Source organism: Anastrepha obliqua, chromosome 4 (genome assembly GCF_027943255.1).
Source record: "Anastrepha obliqua isolate idAnaObli1 chromosome 4, idAnaObli1_1.0, whole genome shotgun sequence".
In the NCBI taxonomy this organism is placed as follows: domain Eukaryota; kingdom Metazoa; phylum Arthropoda; class Insecta; order Diptera; family Tephritidae; genus Anastrepha; species Anastrepha obliqua.
The window spans coordinates 67,380,883-67,407,715 of record NC_072895.1 but is presented as its reverse complement, the minus strand read 5'-3'; the positions used below and the strand labels follow the sequence as shown (position 1 = coordinate 67,407,715).

Sequence of the window (26,833 nt, the reverse complement as noted above, 5' to 3'; positions counted from 1 at the left end):
AAAACTGCAACGACGCAAGTGGTGCTTTGTGAAAAATAGTTAAGATTTTTACTCATTAACCTACAGGCAGACCACTCTTTTATGAACTTAAGTACCGATACTTAGCAGGACACACCGAATTGCTAACTACTGGCCGCCTGGCAAGTATTTGACTGCTGTGTCTCATGAGACATTTTTATAGTTTTTTATTTGCCGTAATGTAATATGGTAACGGCTACTCCACTACTACTCCTTTGTATGTGTAAATATATGTATGTATGTGTTGTGCTGTGAAGAAACTTAAAACTATTATTGGAAAAGTTTTGCAAGTTGTAGTCAAAATGAGCGTTCCCGGTGTCTGGGATGAGCATGGAGTACAAGTGACAAAAGCAACGGCTTCAGGATGCTCTTATCCTTTTTAAGAAATCTTCATTAACTTTTACCACGCCACTTTGCCTAGCTCGGAAGCTGTATGCTGCAATAACTGTTTATGAGTAGAATGGCCCAACAGCAGTTCAGCCGATGGTTACTAGTCGCTTTAATTCAAAACTTTATTAATTTCGCGTGAGTGTACTCGTACTAGGAACCGCCGGAACCAGCATAACCACAGCAACAACAACTACAACTACAAACACACACACTTTCGTACATACATAACTTCATATCCAACCCTTTTGAATACGAACTTTGTAAATGCTTTTTATCTAACGCTTTCGAGCTCATAATTTTTCAATTGCACGCACTTCACAATTTTTAATGTAATTTCCTTTTCTTACTCTCCTCTTTTCGCCTCTGCCTTTCTCGTCTACAGTCAAGCCATACTTTATGAAGGAGCCGCAGGATCTCACCGCACTCTCCGGTCAAACGGTGCAATTTCATTGCCTTGTGGGCGGCGATCCACCACCAAAAATACTCTGGAAGAAGGAGGAAGGCAATATCCCCGTAGCTCGTGCGCGTATACAACACGATGACAAAAGTTTAGAAATCACCAACATCTCTCCCGCCGATGAGGGCACCTATGTGTGTGAGGCTCACAATAGTGTTGGACAGATAAGTGCACGCGCCTCGCTGACAGTTCATGGTAAGTGAAGAAGTTCGGTGCTCATACATTGAGTGCATTAGAGGGGATGTGTGGCGGGGAAACCCGAATAGCGCCGTTGTAGAGGTAGTAAATGATGAGTAGCAAAAGTGAGAGAAACTTTTGTAATTAACGATTTTTTGGGAACAGTTGACATTATTTGATTCATAATGGAAATTGCTTTGAAATTCAGATAATAATTGTAACATAAATATATAAATGTATAAAAAATATGTAGCATACATAAAAAATCAGACTGTAAAAAGATGTAAAATTAAATAATTTATTTGAAAGAGAAAACTGGAAATTTCAATACTCGACTTTTTTTCCTTTCTAAACCTAAAATTTTTTAAATTATGTTCTAACAAAAGCATGCAACACTGAAGTTCATAACTAAAACTATAAAATGTAAAACTTTTCTTCCGCCGTTTTTTCGATAAATGACGCGTAGATGTCTGCAGTGTATAATTCCTAGATGGTACCTCTTTTTTATGTCATCTTTGATATTTTTCAAGCAGAAAGATGCACAAATTTACACGATGCATTAAAATTATTGATATTTATTATGGAAATGGCCGATCTTAATATCAAAAACTAGACCTTCTGTGGAGAATATTACTACTGTAGCGTAAAGTGTTGCTGATCACACTTTCACATCGATATCTCGACGTTCTCAATAATTAAACATTCATAAATCGGCTGTTTGGCTGATTTTACATGTAGATCTGTAGACGTTTACATTTAATTGTTAAGAGCCGTATTTTGAATAAAAATCGGTTTTATATCGAAAAAGGAAACAATAAAATGCAAGACCTCAACTATCGTCTTCTCCAGGTGATGCTTCTTTCAATCACTTGCCTCGATCCATCAAAAACTTTTGAAGTGTTTTCATTCTTCGAAAGCTAAGGAATTCTTCCGGCTCGAAATTCGTGCGCTACCCGAAAGATGGGAAAAAGTAATATGAAATGTGAACAAATATGACTTTTTTTTAAATAAAGCTTTAAGTTTTGAAGAAAAATAGCGGAAGTTGAACTTTAGAAAGCATAAAATTTTAAATAAATGTTTAGAATGCAAAATTTAGTACCGGATAAAAAAAATAGCGGATAAACGAATTTAAAAATTTCCGATCAAAAGGGAAATAAAATAAAAATATATTATTAAATAAGTAAATGAAGCAAATTTCTATATTGTAGTTGTTTTTAATAATTTTTTCCTGAAGAAATGTAATACTAAAAACAAAAATTTTTTTATTTTAAAATTTTTGTTCAAGTGTTAAATTTAATTTAAAATTTTTTTGTTTGAGAATTTCAGACATAAGAAAGTTAAAAATAAAATACTTTAAAAGCTTTCACCAAAAATGTCTTAATTAAAATTAACAAAAAAAAATTTAAGTGTTAAAATATTATTTATTTATTCAAAACAAAAAAAAAAAGGTTTTGAAGTAAATTTAATTTAAAGGTTTTTAAATTAATTTAAAATTTTTTTTAATTGCTTTTATTTTTTGAATTTCTATGTTGGGAATGAAGTTGTTAAAATGGAATTTGAAAGCATATTTAAAGGTAAAAAGCATTACTGATTGATTTATTAATAGTACAAAAGTCTAGAAAAGTTAGAAAATAATAATGTTTTCCTGTTTTATTAAAAATCAATTGTTTTTCAGCATCAATTCAGCCGAAATGGCAAGAAGCGAAATAACCACATTCTCAAAAAATAGAACTTTATGTATTTAAACAATTGTAAGAAATGTTTAATTTATTAATATATTTTTAAATCTTTTTAAGGGTTTTAATATTTGAACGTTTTTGAAATTATTATTTTTTTTCTTTTTTTTTTTTTGTTAATTTATATTGCATAAACGTATGATTAAATTAAAATTAAAAAAAATGTAAATCTACAAATACTAATATAATTTAATTTAATTGTCTTATTAAAACTGCGTTATTTCTAAACATCAGTAATGCCAATATATTTGGGTATAAAAATGTACCGTTTTTATTTTAAGATGAATATGTTAAGGCCTCAAAAGAATTTTTTGTATAATTTTTGTAGCTTTTCTAAATGTTTATCAATTTTTTCTAATTATTATTTTGAATTTTGTGACCTACGAACGACATAATAAGTTAAAATTAAATTAAAAAGATATTTTAATTTAAGAAACATTAGTAAATTAATTTTATTTATTACAAAATAATTATATAAAAAGTGCCTTATTTCGCAACACCAGTAATCGCGTTACTCATCTATGCATACACATTTGTGTATTTGTGCAGAAAAGAAACGAAATCAGCATTTCTTCAAATAAGAATTTTTATTTCCTTTAAAAATTTAAAAAGTCTTTATTGCTTGTCTTCCAACGATTCATTTTATTTACAATTCGAATTTTTTAACGACAGCCTCCCTTTCTCTGTTCCGTTTCAGCACCACCCACTTTTGTGGTGAAGCCACAGGACAAAAAGGTTGGACTTAATGGCGTTGCTCAGTTTCCTTGCGTTGCCGATGGCAATCCACCGCCTTCGGTATTCTGGACAAAAGAGGGCTCATCCACGTTGATGTTCCCCAACAATTCTTACGGTCACATGCATGTCTCCGTCGAAGGGACACTGCAGTTGAGTGGCGCACAAAAGGACGATGCTGGCTACTATGTATGCTCTGCCTTCAGCGTGGTGGACTCGACAACGATACGGGCATTCTTGCAGGTGAGTGATGTAAAGGCGTAACTAACTAACGAAATGATGATGGTACAGTACTGAGGGGGTGAGATGAAGAGTGTGGTGCGCAGTGCTCATGGCAACACTTGAATTGACACGAACGAAGGATTTTTTTGTTTGAAATTCAGGCTACTGTGCGGCTAGAAAAAATTTCACAATTATGTTTGTATGTATGTATGTATGTATGCATGGACTTGAATTGATATTTTGCTAAATAAATTTTAATTGGTCTCTTCTACCGATAAACCGAAATTCGGTAGCAAACAAGTGAATTTATTATTTTGGACTATTTAATTTGACCAAACCGCCCTTGTTGACTATGTAAGAGTTTGCCTTATAACCCGAGTGCCCACATATCTTCGCAATCAGAATTTTCATTTTGCATACGTACATGTTTACATAAATTTTTGAATACATTCATTCTTTCATAATTGGTATGTCAGTACGTTTGCCTCAATTTGTAGCCTTTCCGTTGCCCATTTGGCTTCGAGTTACAGGTCACTATGGTATGAGACAATTTAAGCGAAAACGTTGCCATGGTTGCCTTTGTAGACGCAAAAGGCACAAAGGAATGTAATTAAATACATTTTTTTGGGTATTGTTTTTTAGTGCGTAGCCAATAGCAGTTATCTATAGCTTCAAATGAGAATCAAATTTATGAAAAATATTTTTAAAACCATCTTTTAAATAGCTAAAAGGTATGAACGAAGTGCACAAAGAAGCGGCAATTCAAATCTCATACGCAGCATTAGCAACCCTTTAGGAAATAGGTATAGTAAAAATAATAAATAAGTTCAGCTAAATTCATGGAGAGTCAGCTTAATGGAATAGCTTCCGTACTTACTTACTTAGATGCACTGCAACCGTATGTCGATTTTAGCTAATTTAATACATTGCGCATTACAGCTCGGTTCGCTACTTGCTAGCTCCAGTTGATGACACCCAGTGCTGCCAGGTTACGCCTCACTTGATCTCCCCAACGGAGATTGGGTCTTCCTATTCCTTGTCGTCCACTAGTGGGTTCCCTCTGGAGAACTGCCGTACCGGAGAACTTTCGTTCATTCTTGTTAATAGAATAGCTGGTTACAATAAATGGAAAAAAGCACTAAAATTTTAGTTGCTTTACAAAATTTGCGTAAGACCTGTATGAAAACACCAAACAAGACGCCATCTGGTATATGTTTAGCATAGTTTCCACTCCAATAAGTTGCTTTATGGTGTAATTTTTGCAAAGTTTATTCAAATATGTAACTCTTTCTTTTCTGACTCAAAAAAATAGGAATTAGTCAAACTGACATCAAGATTGCTTTGCGAAGGACAATACGCTGTCGGTCGCTCTAAAATAAAGCCATAGACAAATCCAGATATTTTAAATACTTGAATTAGCATTGGAGATACTGAGCAACTGTTCGATGCATCACGCCGTGCGATAGCAAAAGTTGTCTAGGAAAAATTGTAGACGCACGTGAAACTTTTTTTCTTTGAAACAATTATTTTATTCTTGTTACTCGTTATTAGTGGTCTTCCCGCTTCTCGCCTTTTTCTTTTTTGGGTACCGTTTCATAGGTTCGTTTGCTAGAGCGTCTTCATTCATACGGGTAACATGGCTGAGCCAGCGTAGCCGCTGTATTTTTACACGCTTAACAATGTCCATGTCCTATATAGCTCATACAGCTCGCTGTTTCTCCGTACATGATAGGTCTCACCAATGTGGAGGGATCAAAGATCTTACAGAGAAGTTTTCTCTCTAAGGCTCCCATAACTTTCTTATCTGCTGTTGACATCGTCAATGCTTCTACGCCATACAGCAGGACGGGAATGATAAGCGTTTTGTAAAGTGTCAGTTTGCTCCTCCGTGAGAGAGATCTACTTCTCAATTTAATCGATCTAATCAGTAAACATATTTTTACCGCAATTTTTTCCAGTAATCAGTAAAAGTTTACTGGCAATGAAAACTAAGTTGCAATATCAGTAAAAATTACATTTACTGCATTTTTACTGCTATTGCAAAGATGAGTACTATGTCTGTAATCTATAGTATCACTAAAGGTTCAAATTATTCTTAGATAATTTTTAATATCGCACGGAGTTATACCGAAGGTCTACAACATTTTTTTGTTGGTTATAAAGTTTGCCATAATATATAAAATTCGAAATCAAAAACGTTATAGGTAAATTTCGAGCTTCAAGTGCTCGTCCCAAATTTTCTCTATTGGGCTTAAATTGTTCTCTTAATTGCTCTGAAATGGTATAAAAATAGCAGTGGCAATGCTTGATGTCCTGCTTTGCATTTTAAAGTGGTTTATTTGCGTGTGTATGTGATTGTATATTTGTATAAAATGTAATTTGTGCTTACGTCACACAAGTGCGCCATTTGTGTTTTAACAACGTACATTTTTTATTTTAATTGTTGCTATAGGTTACCTCTGTTGATGATACTCCACCACCGATCATACAAATTGGGCCCTCAAATCAAACGTTACCCAAAGGCAGTGTTGCCATGTTACCATGTCGCGCATCAGGCAATCCAACACCACGTGTCAAATGGTATAAGGATGGTACAATGCTGCAGAGTGGCAACCGCTATACCATAGCACAGGGTGGTTCGTTGCGTATAGATGGTGAGTAAAAGAAATACTAGAAGTGTTTGAGAGGGTAATTTAAATTGAAATTTTAGATATTTTAGCACCACCTCTATACTAAATCATAAACCACAAACTTCAGCAAAAAAATATATCTAAGTGCTGTAAAGCAAAAAAAAAAACAACTCTTAATTCCAATATTCTCTCCTTCATTTCTGCTCAGATTTACAACAAAGTGACTCGGGACTTTTTACTTGCACAGCGTCATCTGAGAGCGGGGAAACATCTTGGTCAGCTACATTGATGGTAAGCATGAATTGTCTTTATTTATTTAACAACTTTCGAGAGAAACGACGAATGTATTTAACCATACTGATTCCTTTTTTGATATGATTAGACATTAGATAACACAACTTCGTACTTACAGCGACCGTCGTCAACTGCGTCGAATGGTGTAGCCACTAAAACAATCCCTCCTCCTCTTCTGGGGAGACTCCCTTCCCTGAACTACCTTGCATTACTTCGGGAAGGCCCAGAACGGTGTCCATCAAATGGACAAATACTATTCACCCTACGTCTGGGTCCACAACATTTGTAGTCAGCTTCATGCTAAAGGCTCGTCTTCTAATGTCTTAGTACCGTCATACCAGTGGAATGTATGGCATGCTCTCAGGTTCCTCTCACATGGGCGTATGGATGTTATACGCTGCGTTTTGCGCTGACACTCCGCGCGTTGCAGGTGCAGCATTATCCTCTTTGTAAAACTTTTAACTGAGTTCCAACAGTCATGTGATGCACACATGTTATTGATTAACCTGTCTGGGCTCAGATGTTCACCCAAGACTAACTCAAGCGTTCGGCGTTATTCGTTGAAACGATCACAGTAGAAGAACACGTGCTCCGCGCTTTGTATTGCAATGTTGCAGCTTGGACAGAACGAATTGTCCTCCATGTGAAAACGATGGAGGTACTCCAAGAAACATCCGTGACCGCTCAATATTTGGTGTAAATAGTGGTGTACGTCACCGTGCCTTCTGATCACCCATTGGCTAATTTTGGGGATAAGTCTATCGGTCCAACGTCCGTTAATAGACGAGCCCCATCTGCTTTGCCATTTTTCTAACGAACGCAGACGTTCTGCAGCTTTCGCTTCAGTTGTCGGCTTTACTCTTTCGAGTTAGGGCCTCAGAAACATATTAAGCGCTCCCAGTTCTACTGAAATTAATAATTACAGGTATGACCTCCGTTAAGTGCACTAACCTTACTCGATTCTGTTAAATTGGAAAAATAGTAACAAATTGCTATCAAGAATTTAACTGGAGTTAAAACCTTTGCTAACCTAGAAAAATAATGCCAAATTTTATATATATAATATATATATTAGGCCGGATCGATTTGTGGGGAGGCAAAAAAATCGCCCATTGCTCTGTGAAAATCATATTTTAGGGATCAAAATAAGAAACTTTGCCTAAGGAACCATACCTCTAAAACGAATTCTGATGTCCCCCAATTTGGGTAGAACTTTTTAGTTTCTTTTCTCATATAAAGGCCAAAAATGGTGATATTTTGAAATGATTGTATGGGGAACCCCCCAGGGGAGTTCCAGGGAGTGTGCCACTGGTATGGGTGGATCAGCCGTCCAAAGTTAGTGGAGGTCGGTCATACATTTGGACTCGATTGGAGCACTCTAAACGGAGGTTTTCCATTGCCTGCTGAGGGGCGACCGCTATTAGAAAAATGTTTTTCTTAATTTTGGTGTTTCACCGAGATTCGAACCCACGTTCTCTCTGCGAATTCCGAATGGTAATCACTCACCAACACATTCGGCTACGGTGGCCGCCGTAATACCAAATTTTCACTAATAACTGAATTCACCTCTGCAAAGTGCATTTACCTTGCTCAGTTCGGTTAAATTATATAAATAATATCTTATTTCAACCAAGAATTTATGTAACTACAGTTAAGACCGTGTAAAGTTTCAGAATTATCAGCTGTTTCTGCCCTAAAAGTCAGAGAATTTGTGTCACACAACTTTTTAATGCACCCAGATCACTTTGTAGATAGATTTTGTTTGATCATGGACAAAATAGTTTAACGTGATCAGCGAAGACTAGGCACTTTGATCAAATGAAACGTGGAGGTAGATTATTAATAAATAGCTAGAAGAGAAGAGTAACAACCGCAATTAAATATTAATCGTAGATTAAATCTTGTAAGAGTTGATCGCGGCTAATATGCTCCAGCGCCGATTAGCTGTGAAAATACCGTGTGCTCAGCACTCTATGAAAATCGCATTAAGCTGAGGTATATTATCGCTGCCAATCGTATTGTGGTATTGAGTGTCATTTAAGGGAGTATGAAGGCATCTGCCGGATTGTAGATTCTTTTATGTGCAATTTGTCGAACTTAACCAATGTTGACAGATACGACACTTATTGAAACTCGTATTCACCAAAGCCGCCTCTGCCTTGAAGATATAATATAATATATGGTGTTCAGTTGCTCATTAACTATTTCGCTTCCCAAATTAGAGTACTTCTATATCAATTATATCAATAAAATATTAAGTCCGTGATGGACACTTTGCACGTGATTATTAAAGCATCAGTGGACTCTATTGCCGCTTGCTGGGCGAAAAGATAAGAAAGCGTACTAGTTTCGGATCTGCAGACGTACGGAATATTTGCAAGTCATCCAGATGGCAACAACTACGGGCTGAAAGGCACTCGCTCAGTCTGATATTTTCAATATGAAGCTGCACCGAAGAGATTGACGCTCCTACACAGAAGTGCATTACGGACCGTTGGGGAAGATAAATACACCAAAGCGTTCAGCGCCAAAAGGCCATCAAATAGGCTCCTTAACTTGTATAGAGAGGGTTTATTAAATCTCAGTGGATATTATACGGAACATTGTAGTTCTTGGTATAATTTCAGGAAGCTAGAATTAAGGGAAAAAGCGTCTGCAGTTTTGGCGAACTGAATGGTGAAAGTCCCGACTATATTCTCTGCGTATGTGCAGCCCTTGAGGACGTACTCAAATTCATCTGTATTAAGGCCCAATAATAATAATAATAATAAAAAAATATGTACAAGACCACGAAATGGTCAAAATTTACTAATTAAGTAACGCAAAATTTAACAAATATTTTGTTTTTTGCATCAGCATAGAAAATAAGCCCTGTAATGATTCCTACACTTTCCAAAAAGGTAATTTTTAAAATATTATTTATTTAAATGTGCCGTGCATGTCACCACACTTTAAAGCCTCATTCCTTTATTTCTACGCCCAATTGGGTTCAGTTGTTGCCTAGCAGCCTTGCTGTCTCTCATAAATTCTATTTTATGGCATAATTGTCGCGTCATACCACAAAATGGCAATAACTGTAAATATGCACATGCTCACGCATACAAACTCTTACACACACAGCCACACACTCGCCTGCGATGCTGCTTATGTGTCCATTTCAGTTTGCCTTTCTGCCTATGACCGAAACTTTGTTGCAAATTCAGCCAAAGCACGTCCTGTGCCCAATCACTGACCCCACCAAGGCACAGCTGTGTCCATTTCAGCTGATCTGCCGCTCATAGGTTGCGCGCTCCTTCTCTCTCTCTGTGCTCTTTCCTTGTCTGTGGTTTGAGCAGATTTTTATGCAGTCAGCCACTCGTATGAATATTTAAAGCCTTATTTTGCGACGGACCAACTGCTATAGACGGCCAGTTATAAGCAATAAATGTTTAAAATTAATCTGCTGTAAATTTTATGTAAACTTTGAATTACGCACTTAAATTTAAAAATTGTGGCGCGAGTGTGAGACGCAGTGAGTTGGAGCGCCTGGATTATGTACCACTACTCGTACATTAATTACCAGTCTGTTATTTATAGGCTATTAAGTTCGCCCATATAAATTTAAATGTACGCGTAGAAGATTATTTATGAAAATATAATCAATTGATAATGGCGTAGTGAAGTTAGCAAAATGATGTTATTATTTAGTTGTGGCGAAGAAACATTGCCAATTAACCACGTGAATTTTTTTTTTTTTATTTACGTGAGCATTTTTAAATGGATGGTGAGGAAAAACTGGTGCATATTTCATGTAAATTTTTTTTGTATTAATTATTATTTTTATTAATTAGTATTTTTTATTAATTATGTTTATTATGTTATTTATGTTTTATGTTTTTGTATTCAAAAATTAAAATCATGAACGGTAGAGGAAAGATAGTCTGAAGAGTGATTCCATGCCAAGTGATAGAAATGTTGGAGATATCGGCAATTCTTCCAATAATTGGTTTATTGGTACCAAGCCTACAAGGTTTTAATAAGAAGTAAATTGAAATATTTTTGAAAAAAAACTTTAATAATTTGAGATTTATTCAATGCTGAAAATTTTAGTATGTAGTTGTTTAAAGTGAAATATCTTCGTTTCATATTTGTTTTTTTTTTTTTTTTACTTTTTGAAAAGGATGTTTTTGTGAAAAGTGTACCTGCTTACTAAAGTAAGTTCCGACACTTCGATCGATTTGCAAATGGACATAATTTACAGTTAAAGCAGCATTTCGCACTGATTCACCGGTTCGCTGTACGTATTTGAGTATAACTCAAAATGTTCTGGGAATCGCATTATGAAACTTGCAGGGATTACTGAGCATAGCCGAGCTTCTTATAAAAAATACTCGTATATGACTAACAAATCTCAAGAGGGATGGAGGGAGCAGGCTCTTTGAACAATAAAAAAAAAATTTTTTAAGTATATTTTATCCAAAAATTATGTAATTGTTAAGTAGAAACGAAAATATTTCACTTTAAAAAATTATATATCAAAATTTTCATAATTGAATAAATGCGAAAATTTGTAAAAATTTGTTCATTTATTTCCTATTACACTTAAACCTACAAATGAGGCAATTTCTAGAAAAGTCTACTATAGTTTCTAAAATATTAGGATCACTTGACTAGCAATCGTTCTGAAGCAGAATAGAAGATGATGAAATATGACAGATTAAAATTCAAGTAAAAATTCTACGTGAAAAAGTTATTTCTAGTCCAGTAGCGACACCCAGATGATCTACATACGCGATTCGACTAGTTAATGAAAATCGAATTTTTCGGACGGTAGATCCCCTTTGATTATTCAAGACATATACAACTGATTTTAATTGTATGCACATGTAAATTAAATTTTAAAATTGTATTCCTTTCTTTGTGCGGTTTCCATGTCCATATAATATTCATAATTCTATACCCAATATGTACAGGACCTTTTGATGTTTGATTATTCGGAAATTTTTTTAAGAGTTCCATATAGAAAAAAGATAAACGTTTTGAAAATATGACACTTTTATTCAAATTATTATTGTCTTAAAAATTATTTATTTTAGTGTAAATGTTAAATAAAAAAAGACGTTACCTCAACAGAACCGAATAAATTTTTGAAAATAAATCTCTAAAGCAAAATTGAAAAAACTCTCAAAATTAAAAAAAAACAAAATTTGAGCATATGCATATCTCATTTTTTGTTTCTATTTAGAATTCGGTAAGATAACTCAAAAATGTGATTACAATTGCATAATTAAAGAATGATGCTAATAATTGAAGACCGAAAATTAATCCCAAATTATCAATTCGGGGCTTCAGAGAAACACACGGTACCTCGAACAGGTATACAGACTCGTTAATAAAGGGTTTTTCAATAAGAGGTGTTATTTTGATATTCAAAGAAAAATGCTATTCTTTAATATAAATTATCGGATGTTTATTTCACGCTTACAGGACAATATCATTTTCATGAAATTTTCCATAACCGAATTGCAAAGTGGCTGTCCTATGTCCTCGACAGCCTCACGAATTCCATCTGTGAGGTCTTGAATCGACCTTGGGCTGTTGGCGTAGACCTTCTCTTTCACGTGGCATCAAAGAAAAAAGTCACAAGGTGCTAAATCACAAGATCTCGGTGGCCAATTGTGATCACCTCTTCGACAGATAACACGGTCCGGAAACTTTTCCCGTAAAAGATCAATGGTTTCGTTGCTTGTGTGGCACGTAGCACCATCTTGTTGAAAATAAACGTTGTCCGGATCAAAACCATTCAATTTCGGCCATAAAAATCGTGAATCATCTCTCAATAGCGCAATCCATTCCAAAATAGGACCTGTTATTGGAAAACCCTTTAGTATTTACAAAGCTTTTGAGCAGAAGAAGTATTGCACGGCCGCATTTTTCGACATACCTCTAGCATTCGTTCGCGTTTGGCTGGATGGATTGCTATGTAAAATGAAAGGCACTCTACCTATCCATAAATTATTACAGTTTTTATCTCAACTCTATGAAAGTTTAGCTGGTGTACCCCAGGGCAATATAATGGGCATAATACTATACTTGCTCTGCACCCACGATTTACCAGCCACTGAGGAAACTATTTGTGGAGCTTTTGCAGACGACACCGCTGTTCTCGCAATTGACTCCAACCATCGGTAGACTTCACTTTAGATCCAAAAAGGATTTGATATTTGAACTCAATAGTTTAAAGATTGGAAAGTAAAATTCAATGTGACCAAATTCTTCTTCTTCTTAATTGGCGCGATAACCGCTTACGCGATTTTGGCCGAGATTAACAAAGCGCGCCAGTCGTTTCTTTCTCGTGCTAACCGGCGCCAATTGGACACACCAAGTGAAGCCAAGTCCTTCTCCACCTGATCTTTCCAACGCAGAGGAGGCCTTCCTCTTCCTCTGCTACCACCAGCTGGTACGGCATCGAATACTTTCAAAGCCGGAGCGTTTGTATCCATTCGGACGACATGACCCAGCCAACTAAGCCGCTGGATCTTTATTCGCTGCGCTATGTCTATGTCGTCGTAAAGCTCATACAGCTCATCGTTCCATCGTCTACGATATTCGCCGTTGCCAACGTGCAAAGGTCCAAAAATCTTACGCAGAATCTTTCTCTCGAACACTCCAAGCGTCGCTTCATCGGATGTTGTCATCGTCCAAGCTTCTGTTGGATTTCAAGGCTGACATTGTTATCGGTGTTAATGCTGGTTCCTAAATACACGAAGTCTTTTACAACCTCAAAATTATAACTGTCAACAGTGACGTGGGTGCCGATACGCGAGTGCGCCGACTGTTTGTTTGAAGACAGGAGGTACTTCGTTTTGTCCTCGTTCACCACCAAACCCATTCGCTTTGCCTCTTTATCCAGTTTAGATCAAGTAACTTTTACACTTAATGGAAGTATTTGCCGTCCCGTGAAACTTAATAATGTAATCATACCCCAAAATAATGTTACCAAATATCTTTGCATGCACCTCGACAGCAAGCTTACATGGAAAAAACATATTTTCACTAAACGTGAAAAACTCTCAGAAACGCAAACTCCGAAATCTATTCTGGTTAATTAATGGTAATTCTCATGTTTCTCTCAAAAACAAGGTTTTACTGTACTAAGCCGACTTAAAACCAATATGGACCTATGGCGTATAACTCTGGGGCACTGCAGCTAACTCTAATATCAAAATACTCCAAAGATTCCCGTCAACAGCTCTAAGAATGATTACAAACGCACCATATTACATGGTGCCCAAATACTTCATGACAATAGCTGAAGAAATAAAAGAGCTTGCCACATCACACAATATAAGACTCCAATTGCAACCAAACCCTTTAATTGTAGAAATAATTCTGAATCCCATCTCTTTTAACAGACTGAAGAGGAAGTGAACAGGGAATATATTATGCTAATAAGCAAAAATCTAGAAATGGTTGCACCACTGTTTGTGTGTGCATGTCTAGTAGTCTTAGTTTTTCTGAAAAGTATTGCTGACTGTTAAAACACAGATTGCAATAAATAAATGAAATAATAAAAATAAAAAAAATGTCAATAGCTAAATTTAACGGGTTCTAACGGGGTTCACCCCATCGGAAGATTTGTAGTTTTTGCAAATGGCGTCGTAAGGCAGTAACTACTACAATAAACGAACAGACAAGCACTAGACCGCTTAAAAGTAAAATAAGGATTTTTCAAATTATTTGATAAAAAAGTTATTCAAAAACCGAATTGAATCATTAATTTTGTGCAATCAATGAGTATAAGACTCATTCAAAGGAATTGTACGATTAATATTATTATTATTTATCCTATATACTATATCCCCTATACAATATAACCCGAACTTAATTAGCTGAACGAATATGTTTTTGCTCAAAGTTTGAAAATTTGTTAATAAACTAAAGAAATTTTTTCGTAAAGTAAAAAGGTTTGGTTGAGAAAATGTTTGCTATGGGCGTAGCAGTTTAGGATAGAAGTTAGAAAAATGAATATTCTCGTTAGATTATATAGGTACACAAAGAAATATTTACTAATAAAAAATATAATTAAAAAGAAGCAAATATCGGCACGAAATCAGTACAACTACATAAAATCATCTGCTGTATCGAAAATCAATAGGTTTTTAGGTTCAGCAGTACGTGCCCCGCAACGTAGAAAATGATTCTGGCAAGTAAACCACACCAAAGAGCGAATTTTTTGCGTTGTGAATTATTGTTGCTGCAAATGCCACATTTTTGTTTAATGACAAAGCCTATGAATCAGAAGTGAATATATAGTACATACACACCTACCGTAAACTGTGTGAAACGCTCTCCGCCTCTCCTCAACCCTTGTATCCAGCGCAGCAGCCACAAACTACTCAAATGCAATGCATCATAAAAACAATTACAAATTTATCCAAGCAAGTTATGGCTTCTTTAAAAATTTTATTGCTTGCACTTTGATGTTCGCTCTTAGCAAAAGTTCGTGCAAATTCATGGAAACTCTAGCGGAGCTGCCGCTGCCAAACAACAATATTATTATTGCTGGCATTAGAAAAAAAGTGCCCAGCTTTTGTTGTTTCACCAGAACTTAGCATCATTTGTTTTGCAGCGCATCGTACACATGTTTTACGCGGCTTGGCTGCCTCTATTCCTGCACCACTCAACCACTCACGCACATCTGCCACATGCGATTCATATATCGATTATACCTATATGTACATCCAAAGTTTTGTGTGCGCGCGCGCTACCTTCAAAAACGCGATTACTCCGGGACTTGTGCGGGATTAATCACAAAGGAGCGTACGTCTATTGACACTTTGGATCCCTTTATGTGGAATGAACTGCTCACTTTTGTTGTAGCCGGTCCTAAGAAAATACTAATTGTATCATTTTTATATCCGAACAGATATGAGATGAGACTAGTCGTTTTCCAAATTCGAAATTCGGAAAGCATAACTATGCGAAACTAAATTGAGTTTTACTGCTGATAGAGAAGAGAATTGGCATACCACACATAAAGTCTGGAGCTCTAATCTTGGCCCAGTCAATTGCATTAAGTTTATTTACTTTTCACATTCTAAATGCTTTCTAAACCTACATAATTTTTTGAATCAAAATATTACAAAGTTACTTCATATTTATTTAATTTGAAAAATCCACCCGACCGAGTGCGGACTAGGACCAGAGCTTTGATGCAGTGTTCATATTATGCCATTGTAGCGGTTATTTCCATTTTCTTCTCAGCTTTGTAGCCCATGGAGACTAATGTCGAAATACGCTTTTTAGGGATTAGTGGCCTAATGTTTTGCAGGGTACTCACTGATGCCTACACATATTTTATGTATGCATGTATGTAGATTCATATTCGCATATTTGCATCTGCTTTAGAAATTTTGCGGTATGCATCATAAAAATTTGATTTGGCAAACTTAGCGCGCAATATTTGCGCAACCCACCACATGCCACTTGCCATCCGAGTATGCGATGCCACGCACGAGCATTTGCACTAATCTACCGTGCCACTTACTAGATGCTTAGCACATACATACAAACACTTGCCACTTAGCACTTGCAACACAGGCATTAGTTTGCCTCAATGGCTCCCTTCTATCAACTCACTGCCAAATATTTTCACATTTGTGTAGCGTTTTAGTATAACTTTATCGCTTTCGGCTTCGCAATTTTCCGCTGAATTTATTTGTGCGCCAACAAATTTTGCAAATTTCACATCAAGAAAATGCAAATTAAAATATTTTCATTGCTGCTCATACTTCGTTAGATGCAGTTTTTTTATTTTAATTTAATTTTTTGTTGTTGTTGTTATGCACAATTAAATATTTGGCGCTGCATGGTAGCAAAGCAAACCAATAATTTTTGGCGAAACTCGTTGATGCGCGCAGATTTAGAATGTTTTATTTCTTTCTTTTATTTTATTATTTTTAGCAAAATAATAAAAGTCACTTTTGGAGCGTAAAGTTTTCATTTAAGATGTAAATTTACAACTTTTTTGGTTCTCGGAAATATTACATAGCTAATAACTAATGAAGTGAAATTATAATTGTTTTTAAGTTATTATTAGAACTTAAAGAAAAAGTCAGTTTGCGCGCTTTTCGCTTGGTTGAGACTTTGAGGAATCGTACGAAAAAAACTGTAGGTTGTGTTTTTAAATAAGTCCATTATGAAGCGATATCCATATGTAGTCTGCAATTTATTTATTTATATATTTATTTATTTATTTAACAAAGCCATACAATTATATTCTTACCAGCTTACTTATAAACAGATTCTTTCAATGCTGCTATAGTAAAGGACCAGTCGATATCTTTGATTTTATTCAGTTCACGTAAGGTTCGCGCAAAAGATGCATTCATAGTATCATTGAATTTGTTCAGTTGCATATGGAACATGTCAAGTTCCTGAAAGATATACCAAGAGAAATCTTTTTAAGATCTCAGCGCAATCAAATTCAATTACAAAGAACAGCGCAAAGTGTGCTTCTACTGTGTAGTGATGTTAAATTCAGCAGCTGACCTTGGGAAACGTATGGGGGCAATGGAAAGTTCAGTGGCGGCAACGCGAATTTTATAAGAAACTTCTTGTATACGCTCAATTCTTTTTATGTAAGTGGCGTGGAAGGGCCGCCAGATAAAAGTGCCATATTTTAAACGGGCATATTCAAATGTTATATATAACTTTCATTCATTCAATTCATTTAAAGTCGAAAAAGACCCCTTATTCTTCAATTTGGTATACAATTTTCAGTTTAAACCCCGAACTATTAAATATATTATGGCTTTAGATTTTCTTGAAAAAACTACTTAAAAGCATTTGTCAGTATTCAAATATAAACGAATTTCCTCGCAACAAAAATAAACTTTGTCTAGATCGGATTGTAATAAAACTGAATCTTGAATTCGATATAGCGGAGTAAGCTTTAAAATCATCAGCATAAAGGAGAAATTTCGAAACTTGAATAAATGAATTTTTAACATTAATAGAAACTACAAAGAGAAGTGGGCTGAGAATACTACCTTGAGGAATACCAGGCGATACTTGGAAAGAACGGGAAGCTGTTTTTTTCGAGTACAACTGAGCAGCGCCTACCATATATTATACATAAATATGATGCTATCCCTGGAATGGAATACGAAGTACGCTAATTTACTTCGAAAAATTTTATGAGAGTCTTTGTCAAAAGCCTTCGAATGGCATCTAGCATACTTGATAGCCAGCCTTGCAAAATTGCAAGGTTTGAGACATCATATTGTCCTATATATGGCTTAGTAAAATACAATTATCGGCCTGCTTGTTAGTCTATTTCATAATCAATTGTTCACAACTTTTTCAAAACAAATACTTCACAAAATATATTATTTATATTATATAAACACCGTCTGCCCGACAATTAAAGTCTGAAAATTATTGAAGCATGAGAATCCGGTGAGTTCAGAAAATTTAGAGCCGTTCTCAGTCCGTGGAATAAATACAAAAATATTAAGCGCAGGCCAATGTAAAAGTAGAAGTTCGCTTTCGATTATATATACTGGACGGAAAATTATATTTTCTGACGAAAAGAATCTAGATTGATGGGCTTACTATAGACACGATTTATGTACTAAAAAACATCTTCAATAATCGTCAATCTAGTGATGGGTCTGTGATGTTGTGCGGTGTCATTGGGTAATTTAAGAAAGTTGTCGTTTATAAGCGCAAAAGAAAATCAAGGAACGACAGCCACAAAGTTTCCGCTTATGATTACGAAAATGCTGCTTTAAGCTGGCAACTGCAACAAGACAACGTTCCTATCTATGTGGCCAGGTATACGTTAGCATCAATCTTTTTGCTAACTGGCTATTCAAGTCACCTGTTATTAACATCATCCAGAAGGTCTGGTTGATTTCAGTTTGAGAAGTCAAAATCTTAGCAACAAATACAGATTGAAGGAGGTCATTGCGGCGTCATGGAAAAACAGCAAAATCATTCAAACTCAAATCATCCTTTCACAGCTTTCCATATCGAATCATCACACTACATGATGTTAGAGGCAAAGGGACTAAATACTAATAGCGATTATGGGAAGAATAGGATTTTATGGATACAAATAGTGATTACGGCACATCTTATATACAAGAAAGCCACTTGTACTTCTCTGTTGGATGTTTGGCAGAGCGCCTCCTTCAGTTTGTCGTGTTGCTTTTTCTTGTTTCATGTCGCCTCTGCGCGGCAGATAGCTTTTTACGAGGAGCTTTTTTGTGACCTATAGACTTAAAAATGTACACACATATACTCAGCAAAACAAAAACAATATAAACAAAAAAACACGAAATCAATTAAAAAAACTAAAGTTTTGCTTACCTTTTAGTTCAATTTGAAATAACTTGATAACCGCTGGTCTTATTTCTAATAATATTCAGACCGACTCTTAATTTTAGATGGTATAAAAAACATTTATTTTTTGAGGTTGTACAAAATTTCCCATTCATCTGCTTATGAAATATTATATTTAAAAAAAATTCTGCAAAGCTTTAGAAGTACAATATTTTTTTTGTTTTTGAAATTTTGATTTTTTTTTCAAACAACTTTTAAAAAATTTAAATAAAAATGAAAATTGTTCATTAAATACGAACCAGTATTTTTGTTTTTCGTGTAAAAAGCCAGCCAGCATTTTCATTGCGAGTGATTGATACTTCTTCTTTAGATAGTTGCTATTATGCAGTTAAAGTTTCTAGTGAATCGCTCCACATATGTTCGAGTAAATACCGCACAAAAATTTTAAAAATTTTCCAAAATATTCTCCCAAAAATGTTTCTAAATAATGGCATATCATTTTAATATACTGAAACTTTCAAAACCCTCCTGTGTTTAAAAATAAGTTCAAAATTTTGCACAAAGAGGAAAAAATCGTCGGAAGCTTAAAATGCTGAAATAACCAAAGAACCAGCGGAGAAAGTTTTTCAATAAACAAAAAATTAAAAAAAGTTTCAAAACAAAAAATTAAGAAAAGGGGGTATATAAATAAAAATATACACATATATTTTTCTTTAATTCATGCAGTGACCTAGTCACAAAAGTTATGAGCGTTGTTTGCCTGAAAACTGTGTTGCACAGTATAATTACATTCATTTTCTTGGTGAAACCAATTGAGTGACGAATGAAGAGGCGAAAGCCCATCAAGTGCTATAGCTTATTTTCTGTCTTTTCAAATCTTAAACACCTCTATGGACATGCCACGCAAGCCCAATAAAAAACAAATAACGCAATGCAATAAACAAATCAGTAAGAGATAATTTTGTGCGATAATTTGCATACACCTAAAAACCTTTTCAAATGCGGCAAGAAAAGGTAACCAACTAACTATGAGCGCACATTTGCATACTCCCATTAGTTACCTAAGTAGAAGCAGTGCATCACTAAATTTTGCAAGAAAACATCATTTTAAAGTGTCGCCGCCGGTATAACTGTCATGACGCGCCTGATGCACAACATAATCTGCATGTTTTATGCCACACCAATTTCTTTTATCTGGACAAATGTCAGCATTTTCGCACGCCATACATTTTGGCAAGATGTGAAAAATGCAAAAAAAATTAAAATTTTTTCAAAAAAAAAACGTATGCTTTTCTTTCAAAAGTGCTGCTCTAAGGCACTCAGCCAACATTTACAAGCCTTTATGCCACATTTACGTGACATTTTCGCTGCGCTTCAGCAACTGTCACATAAATTGCGCATTTTATTTGCCACACTAACAGATGCCCCTTCCAGCCTTAGTGTGGCACACAATTGGCTGACCTACACACACTGGCATGCCGCTCTACACCGGCGGCAGGAAATGTTTATGAAAAATGTTTTTGTGCGTGATTTCGCACAACTTTGTGCATGTGCTTGTGCGCCAAGAGTATTTCTCGAAAGTCATCAACAATTTAGAAGAGATTAGCGAAAAAAAAAAAAAAAAATAAACACAAAAAATTACAGTAATTATGGGTGGTGCGTATGCGGCCGAAGTTTGGCGCTTCTCACAACCGATTGCACTTATCGTTGAGCCTTCATAATTTACTAATAAAATTTGCATTTTTATTAACATTCCAGCGGCAGCAAAAACATACGCGTAAAAAGAAAGAAAAAAATTGAAATTGAGCAAAAAAAAGTTCTACGCCTTTGTGCACTTCTACCCACTGTGCAGTGGTTTGTCGCTTTAAATGGTGCGTAATTGAGCATAAACATCTTTTTTTTTACTGATTTTTAGAATTCTCCTAAAGCTTTACTGCTCGCACTACGGCTGCATAAGTGGCCGGCGGACTAACTGGCTAGCTGACTGGTTGACTGGCTGGCGTATTGTGTTGCAGCACAATTTTCAACTCAATTTGCATAAAACAATTTAGTGCCCTTGTCGTGAATCCTCTCAGGCACAAACTGCATATAGCCTGACGAGCGGGCACTTACATATTCGCGGCCCACAAATATGTACGTGTGTGTGGATATGTTTGTTTGTTTGTTCTGCTATGTGAACTTTTTTATGCACACAGACGCCTGCTTGGCTGTGGCTGTCGTATTGTAAGTGTGATGACCAGGCCGCCAGCAGCCCAGCCACCCGTTTCCAGCGCCATTACTAACACTTGGCCTCCACACTGTCACGATATTTGGTTTGTGGTTTAATTTTTGCAGCACACTTTATTGTAGTTGTATGTAATTTATGCAGTAGGCGAAAATTGCAAATGAAAAAAAAATATATAAATGTTAACAATAAAAATCTAAAAAAAATGTCAAATCAATGTGAAAAAATTCTCCATACATTTTTGCCTGCCTCCACTCGCGCATCAACGTAGACTACACCACCGCACCTGCTTTCTATCAGCCCGTTATTGCTGCTTGCCACAACATCCTGTCTACCTCTCTTTTCCTCTCCCTTCCTACCTATCCCTGCGACAGAAACTGCATCACACAACTTTGTGCCCTTCTGATTTTAATATCCAACTGCATTTGCTCTTGCATCACAAGCTTTTTCTTCTATCCGCCGCATACTTTTTTCGCTATGTTTTATGCAACACATCAATCATTTACAGGCCAGTTTTTTACATTTGTAATACATCAAAAAATTGAAATTAATTGATTGCCCTTCGGTCAGAAATTAAAAATGAAAGCAAAAAAACAACAACACAAAAAAATAATTGTTTACTTCATCGCACATCTCAGCTGGCCAACGAAATTGCTTGAAAAATTACGCTCCATTCATTGGACGTTGCTATTTAACAATATTTGTATGCTGCCACATGCGTTGCCACGCAAATTGTTGCAAGCACTTATACACACGGCGGCTCGTATGTAAACAAATTTCGATTAAATTGGCGGCGATCATTAAATTGGTTATCATTTTGTTGTGCTACGTTGTTTTTGTAAAATACCAGCATTCGTGTGTGTGTGTGTGTGTATGTATGCAAATGTTTACGAATTGATTTATAAATGCATCTGCGTACTTGAGAAATTTTAACGAAATTTTTGCTTGCAGCGCTGACATATTTCATTGCCAAATTTTTTACTCATTCTGATGTTAAATACTAATGAATGAAAATTGTTTTTCCTAAACTTGTTTCGGTAGTATATTAGAAATATAAGCTCTGTGTCTGAAATAAAATTAAGTACATGAAGCCTTTTGGGAGGCATAATTTTGCACTCAAATTAATGCGGTTCGACTTGGAGCTTTCAATTACAAAATAGCTTAAAATATAAACTTAAAAAAAAAAACTTGGATTACGGCGGGCACTGTCTCATGCAAAAACGAATAATGAAAAACAAATTTTTTTTTTTTGGAAAGAAGAACCGCAAAAATGAATATTTATTCATAACCTCGACATACAAACAAAAAGTTAAAGAAAAAATATAAGAAACATTTTGGACCAACCTTAAAGCAGCGAAAATGAATTTTTTGATGCCCACTTTTTGTAACTGATATATTGTTGTGTACTGCAATGTGACTAAAATGTATCAATTGGTTTTACAACAATATATCGCTTTAAAAAAAAGGGCATTCAATGCCGAAGTTATAATGAAAAAATCCTTTCGGAGATTTTAACTGTTGTTTAAACAAAATGTTGGTTTTACAAACTTACAAACTTTTTTTGAAGTGAAAACTTCTTTAGAATCGTTGGGAGTGATTTGAGACTCGATGAAACGAAAAAGCGACACTACGAAGCCACTGAGACACGCTAGTATAGTGAGTATTGTAGTATATATACTACACTGCCTATTACTTGCTTTGGTGTTTAGTTCAAGCGTCATACGTATGTATGTTTGTATGTATGCTAGTACGTATATGTGCGTGCCTGCGTATTACGGAGCCACGGTGAGCGAGAAGGCATTATGTATACCTATACTACACTACCTAATACTTGCTTAGACCAAGCGTCCTACGAATGTTTGTGTGTATGTTAGTACGTCTGTGTAATATACGCGTTCTTCTTCTTCTTAATTGGCGCTATAACCGCTTACGCGATTTTGGCCGAGTTTAACAAAGCGCGCCAGTCGTTTCTTTCTCGTGCTAACCGGCGCCAATTGGACACACCAAGTGAAGCCAAGTCCTTCTCCACCTGATCTTTCCAACGCAGAGGAGGCCTTCCTCTTCCTCTACTACCACCAGCTGGTACCGCATCGAATACTTTCAGTGCCGGAGCGTTTGTATCCATTCGGACGACATGACCCAGCCAACGTAGCCGCTGGATCTTTATTCGCTGTGCTATGTCTATGTCGTCGTAAAGCTCATACAGCTCATCGTTCCATCGTCTGCGATATTCGCCGTTGCCAACGTGCAAAGGTCCAAAAATCTTGCGCAGAATCTTTCTCTCAAACACTCCAAGCGTCGCTTCATCGGATGTTGTCATCGTCCAAGCTTCTGCGCCATACGTAAGGACGGGCATGATGAGAGTCTTGTAGAGTGTTAGTTTTGTTCGACGAGAGAGGACTTTACTGCTCAGTTGCCTACTTAGTCCAAAGTAGCACTTGTTGGCAAGAGAGATTCTACGTTGGATTTCAAGGCTGACATTGTTATCGGTGTTAATGCTGGTTCCTAAATAGACGAAGTCTTTTACAACCTCGAAATTATAACTGTCTACAGTGACGTGGGTGCCGATACGCGAGTGCGCCGACTGTTTGTTTGAAGACAGGAGGTACTTCGTTTTGTCCTCGTTCACCACCAAACCCATTCGCTTTGCCTCTTTATCCAGTTTGGAGAAGGCAGAACTAACAGCGCGGTTGTTAAGGCCGATGATGTCAATATCATCGGCATACGCCAGCAATTGTACGCTCTTATAAAAAATTGTGCCTGAGCGATTAAGTTCTGCGGCTCGTACGATGCTCTCCAACATCAGGTTAAAGAAGTCACACGACAGCGAGTCACCCTGTCTGAAACCTCGTTTGGTATCAAACGGCTCGGAGAGGTCCTTCCCAATTCTGACGGCGCTGCTGGTGTTGAGCAACGTCATCCTACATAGCCGTATTAGTTTTGCGGGGATACCAAATTCAGACATCGCGGCATACAGGTAACTCCTTTCCGTACTGTCGAATCCAGCTTTGAAGTCGACGAAAAGATGGTGCGTGTCGATTCTTCTTTCATGGGTCTTTTCCAAGATTTGGCGTATTGTGAATAGTTGGTCGATGGTAGACTTTCCAGGTCTGAAGCCACACTGATAAGGTCCAATCAGTTGGTTGACGGTGGGCTTCAGCCTTTCACACAATACGCTCGCTAGAACCTTATAGGCGATATTTAGAAGACTAATCCCGCGGTAATTGGCACAAATTGCAGGATCGCCCTTCTTATGGATTGGGCAGAGCACACTTAAATTCCAATCGGCAGGCATGCTTTCATCCGACCATATTTAGCATAGGAGCTGATGCATGCACCTTACCAGCTCCTCGCCGCCATGTTTGAATAGCTCAGCCGGCAGTCCGTCGGCGCCCGCGGCTTTGTTGTTCTTTAGCCGCGTTATCGCTATTCTCACCTCGTCATGATCGGGTAGCGGAACGACAATTCCGTCGTCAACGATTGGGGTATCGGGATCTTCACTTTCTCGGTGACATGCGCAGCTGTCACTGTTTAATAGGTTCGAGAAGTGTTCCCTCCATAATCTAAGATTGCTCTGTACGTCAGTCACCAGTTCGCCGTCTTTGTTCTTACAGGAAAACGCCCCGGTCTTGAAACCTTCTGTAAGCCGCCGAACTTTCTGGTAGAATTTTCGGGCGTTGTTCCTGTTGGCCAGCATCTCAAGCTCTTCGCACTCACGTATTTCGGCCTCTCGTTTCTTCTTTCGGATAATACGTCTCTCTTCCTTTTTCAGCTCTCTGTAGCGATCCCACATGGCTCGCGTTGCGCCCGATCGCAGCGTGGCTCTATAGGCGGCATCCTTTCTTTCTGCGGCAGCATGACATTCCTCGTCGTACCAATTGTTTTTTCGGGCTCGCCGGAATCCGATTTCTTCTTCGGCGGCGGTACGTAGGGAACGAGAAATGTTGCTCCATTGCTCGCGCATGCCGGGTTGTTGGGCAGTGCTCTCCGAGAGCAGGAGTGAGAGTCGAGTGGCGAATCTTCTGGCTGTCTGTTGTGATTGCAGCTTTTCGATGTCGAACATTCTTTGCGTAGGTAGATGTACGTTTTTTGCTGCACAGAGGCGGGTGCGCAGTTTGGCTGCAATAAGGTAATGATCCGAGTCGATGTTGGGTCCTCGGATCGTACGTACATCTAATACACTAGAAGCGTGTCTTCCATCTATCACAACATGATCAATCTGGTTTCGCGTTTTTCGATCAGGAGACAGCCAGGTAGCTTGGTGAATCTTCTTATGCTGGAATCTGGTGCTGCAGACTACCATGTTTCGGGCCCCGGCGAAGTCGATCAGCCTCTGTCCGTTACCGGATGTTTCGTTGTGCAGGCTGAATTTTCCGACTGTGGGACCAAAAATTCCCTCCTTGCCCACCCTGGCGTTGAAGTCGCCAAGCACGATTTTTATGTCGTGGCGGGGGCAGCGCTCATAGGAACGTTCCAGGCGCTCATAGAAGGAATCTTTGGTCGCATCGTCCTTCTCTTCCGTCGGGGCGTGGGCGCAAATTAGCGATATGTTGAAGAAACGGGCTTTGATGCGGATTGTTGCGAGACGCTCGTCCACCGGAGTGAACGACAGTACTTGGCGACGAAGTCTCTCTCCCACAACAAATCCGACACCGAATTTGCGCTCCTTTACATGGCAGCTGTAGTAGACGTCGCAAGGTCCCATGGTTTTCTTTCCTTGCCCCGTCCATCGTATCTCTTGGATGGCAGTGATGTCAGCCTTTACTCTCACGAGGACATCAACCAGCCGGGCAGAGGCACCTTCCCCATTAAGGGACCGGACATTCCAGGTGCATGCCCTCAAATCATAATCCTTAGTTCGTTTGCAGGGGTCGTCATCAGTATAGGGAGGTCTCATCCGAGGCTTTTTAAAACTTTTCATTGGGGGCGATTTTTAAGTGGCGGGTCCCAAACCCAACGCACAACCAGCTATCCTGGAATGTTTCGCCTTCTCACGTTAGCTCACTCCCGAACGGATGTTCGGAAGCTACCCAGAGGATACGTGGGCTAATCCCGGCCGTTGTGAGCTGCTTGAACCATATGCAGAAGAATCGTCCTGGCCATTCCCAAGTGAATGGCGATCAGTAACTTTCCCCACTTGCGTGGACTTCTACACATGGAACCATCCTCCGTAATATACGCGTTACGACGCTCATAATAGCAACCGCGTCCGTATTTTTATATTCTTAAATATTTTGATTTTTAAATATTTACCGCAATTATGCCGAAAAATAATGCAGAAAAGTGTCGTGAATATCGACGGAAAAAAAAAACAAAAAGAAAATAAAACTAAAAACCAGATTGAGCAATGGAAAAACAGTTTTAATTGTGGCAATTTATATTTCACCGAATCAATCAATAAATAGCATCACGGAATTCATTCACGAAAATTTTTTAAAGTATACACCAGAAGTATCGCGGATACTTAGAAAGGATTACGATAAAGTTCCAATGATTTTAAGTGGCGATTTTAACGTAAATTTTGCATTGGACACAGCGGTTCCTTTAATTGACTTTCTCAATACAATATTCAATTTAAAAATGTGTAACAATCGCACTGAATCGACAACATTAAATTGGTTGC

At 37.2% G+C, this 26,833-nt stretch overlaps 1 protein-coding gene across 1 annotated transcript in view; it reads left to right on the top strand.

Annotated features, from left to right (window-relative positions):
- The window catches only part of LOC129245772 (protein sax-3), a 223,264-nt gene that overhangs the window by 129,897 nt on the left and 66,534 nt on the right, over positions 1–26,833 (top strand). Inside the window, exons 6-9 of the mRNA XM_054884152.1 lie at positions 791–1,060; positions 3,476–3,753; positions 6,185–6,386; positions 6,571–6,653. Coding sequence (XP_054740127.1) covers positions 791–1,060; positions 3,476–3,753; positions 6,185–6,386; positions 6,571–6,653 — 833 coding nt within the window. The remainder of the gene's footprint in view (positions 1–790; positions 1,061–3,475; positions 3,754–6,184; positions 6,387–6,570; positions 6,654–26,833) is intronic.